The 2,973-nt window shown below is 39.9% G+C and overlaps 1 protein-coding gene across 3 annotated transcripts in view; it reads left to right on the forward strand.

The window, feature by feature from the left end:
• Positions 1 to 2,973, forward strand: part of irf2 (interferon regulatory factor 2) — a gene marked incomplete at its 5' end in the record, with an annotated part of 16,308 nt that overhangs the window by 428 nt on the left and 12,907 nt on the right. For all 3 annotated transcript variants that reach the window (XR_004796985.1, XR_004796986.1, XM_035669526.1), the window contains 3 exon segments: positions 643 to 819; positions 932 to 978; positions 2,391 to 2,505. Coding sequence is in view for 1 of the 3 variants with exons in the window: in XM_035669526.1 (XP_035525419.1) it covers positions 643 to 819; positions 932 to 978; positions 2,391 to 2,505 (339 nt within the window).

Consider the following 2,973-nt stretch of genomic DNA (forward strand, 5'->3'; position numbering starts at 1 on the left):
TATCTGGTCGGTACTCGATACGCAGGGACACAGGTAAGTACTTTCAAAGTGGTATCGGTGCATCCCTACTTCAGGTACACAGCGTTTCTTAAGAGAGTCCTTGCTGCGTCAGTGAAGAGGAAAATGTTTGAAAGTCAGCTCGATTGTTCCCCTCCGTCAGAAAAAGAGTGTCAGTGGAAACTCTTAGTTTATATTCACTTCTACACTACAGGTGTCTCCAATGTAGCTGAAATCATTGAGCTGGTGCGTTCAGGCGTAGCTTATTGGGATCAATACTCACTAGCAGTACTTAGTTGGATGACCAGTAGATGAACTGATTTTGCAGCATTAAGTGTGTTTATGAAGTGAATTGCTTAATTTTCATAGCTAGCAAGTCCACTGACATAAACTTACATCTTTTTTTTTATTATTTCAAGAAAATACATCATACTAGCAGACAATTTAAAACTGCTGTACAGTAAGTAAAACGGGCTTTAAACATAGAAAAACAATTGAGCAGACCAACAAAAAATGATTTACAGAACAGTGGGTGAATCCAATGAATCATATATGATGAAAATCCTAATTAAATCAATTATTTACCTGGAAAACGATGGTGATTTTTGTGTCATAGGCCATCTGTGACTTTCTGTTTCTGTGTAGGTAAATTTCAGCCCGGCACAGACCGTCCAGATCCCAAGACGTGGAAGGCTAATTTCCGCTGTGCCATGAACAGCCTGCCGGACATCGAGGAGGTGAAGGATAAAAGTATCAAAAAGGGAACGAACGCCTTCAGAGTCTATAAGATGCTGTCCTCGTCAGAGAGGAGCATGAAGAAAGGTGAGTGCTGCTGCTGATCGTCACAGATTGGATTTATTTTAAATTCTATATTTACCGTTTTAAGACACTTTAAATCAAGTTCTAAATGGTTTCTCTCTGTATGTCCCTCTAGGAAAGAAGAAAACAGACAAGGAGGGGAAGCCCAAGGGAAATAAAGAGGTACACAATACAGCTGCACAGTTAATGGAAATATTAAGTGCAATATGCAAAAAACAAGAGCTGTAATGTTTTGATAAAATGTGTGACAAAACAGCATTATAATGAAGAACTGTAGTGCTGCAGCGGTTCCCTGCCCTACAAATCTTGTTCTCCAGAATTGGTACAAAGCCCCAAACATTTCACATCATCATAACTTCAGTAGTAAATTCAATTTGTGATGCAAAAACAATAATTCCCACCTAATAGTGAATCGCAATATCTGTCCAAATAATCTAAATATGACGTTTTTACCATATCACACAGACAAAGCAAAAGTCCTTTTTTACACATTAAACCCACAGCATTGGCAGGATGGGGTAGTGGTTTCTGTGGGCACGTTGCACAAAAAATCTCTTAAAGAGGATGTTCACATGTGACTGATGCATAATTTGATTTGACTGCGGGAGAACGATGTAGTACGATGGGAAATGATAACACCACAATAAAAGAGTGTGTCTGTCATTTCACACTTGCCTGGAAATTAATTGTCCTCCGGGCTTCTTCGGTGACATGTGAGACTTCACAGGAATATTTGCAGAGAACTTTCATGTGAAAGCAAAGCTAAGGGTTTCTGAAGTATTGCTCAATTCTGAGCACTATGAACAATCCAGTTGCCACATGACAGACTTTTGCCAGAGTAGGTGCGGTAAACAAGCCCTCCTCCCTCCATTTGGTTCTGTCTCTCCAAGCAATGCAAAACAAAAAATGTAAAATCAGCTACGTCCTGTTGGAAATGAGTAGTGAAATGATGGAATTGGTTCTCTGTTTCCAGAATCAGCAAACAGGAATAGAAAACACTCTGACTTTTAACTATTCTATACATAGCCTAAAATGTACTTAAGTACATCAAAGTATACTTTCTTACACGGCGTTTCCTTCGAAAAACATTCATGTTGATAGAACCGTCCCAGAGTACTACATTTAAGAAATACTGAAGAACTCAATGAGTAATAAGTATTTCAGTCAGTTTCATTTGTGTGTTTACATGCCTGAAATGTTCCAGATATTAGCCTGTATCCTGCTATGGTCTTAGTTGGAATAGGCTATTTATAAACCTCACTTAAAATGTTTAGCAGGTCTCTGCAATGGGTCACTACTTCCCAGTTGTCGTATTAGAGTTCAGCCTGAGTTATTATGTGCAGGGCGCTGTGTTTAAATGGGCATGTGAGTGTTGGTGTGCATAGAACTGCTATGAATGGAGATTGAATTACATGTTTTCTGCTCTGTATGTTCCACTAATCCAGTTGTTCCTCACAGGGTGGAGAAACACCGATCCTCTCCTGCACATTAAAACCTTTTTAGGATCAAACCCTGCATGCACAATGGACCATATTGATCTGATGCATCTTTCTTTCTCTTTTTTTTCCCATCAGATAGCTTCTCCAGACCGGACTCTTCCTGCCGCTTACAGTGGACCTCTTGACTACACCAAACAGGAAGCCATCAAGCAGGAAACAGTAGAGCTTACCGTGATGGACAGCGCCTCAGGTACTCCACAGGTTTTCTTTATGAATAGGTTGGGGCTATTTCACGGTCTACCTTGGTTTATATTTCTCCGTGGGTGTGTTGTGATTAATCCTCGCCATGTATATGTAGTATCTCCTTCCACTGATTAGAGGTATGCTTTCCACCATTTAAAGGGACAGTTCATCCCCAAATCAAAAAAACACGTTTCACCTCTAACCTGTAGTACTATTAATCCATATAGATTGTTATAGATCATTCTGTTGTGAGTTGCTGAGTCTTGGAGATGTCTTCCTCCCTTGAATATAATAGAACCGGATGGCACTCACAAAAACTCAGCAGCAATGTCTCGTTCCAGAAATCCTGACCCGGTTACTCAGAATAATCCACAGTCCGTTCATGTTTCATGTAGGCGCTGCAAGATCTGGTGAAAAAATCATATTGCGAACATTTTTGACAGATATTGCATTATGATTCATGATTAGTGGGAAT

This window comes from Morone saxatilis, unplaced genomic scaffold (assembly GCF_004916995.1).
Source record: "Morone saxatilis isolate NCDOM2014 unplaced genomic scaffold, NCSU_SB_2.0 Contig22, whole genome shotgun sequence".
Lineage (NCBI taxonomy): Eukaryota > Metazoa > Chordata > Actinopteri > Moronidae > Morone > Morone saxatilis.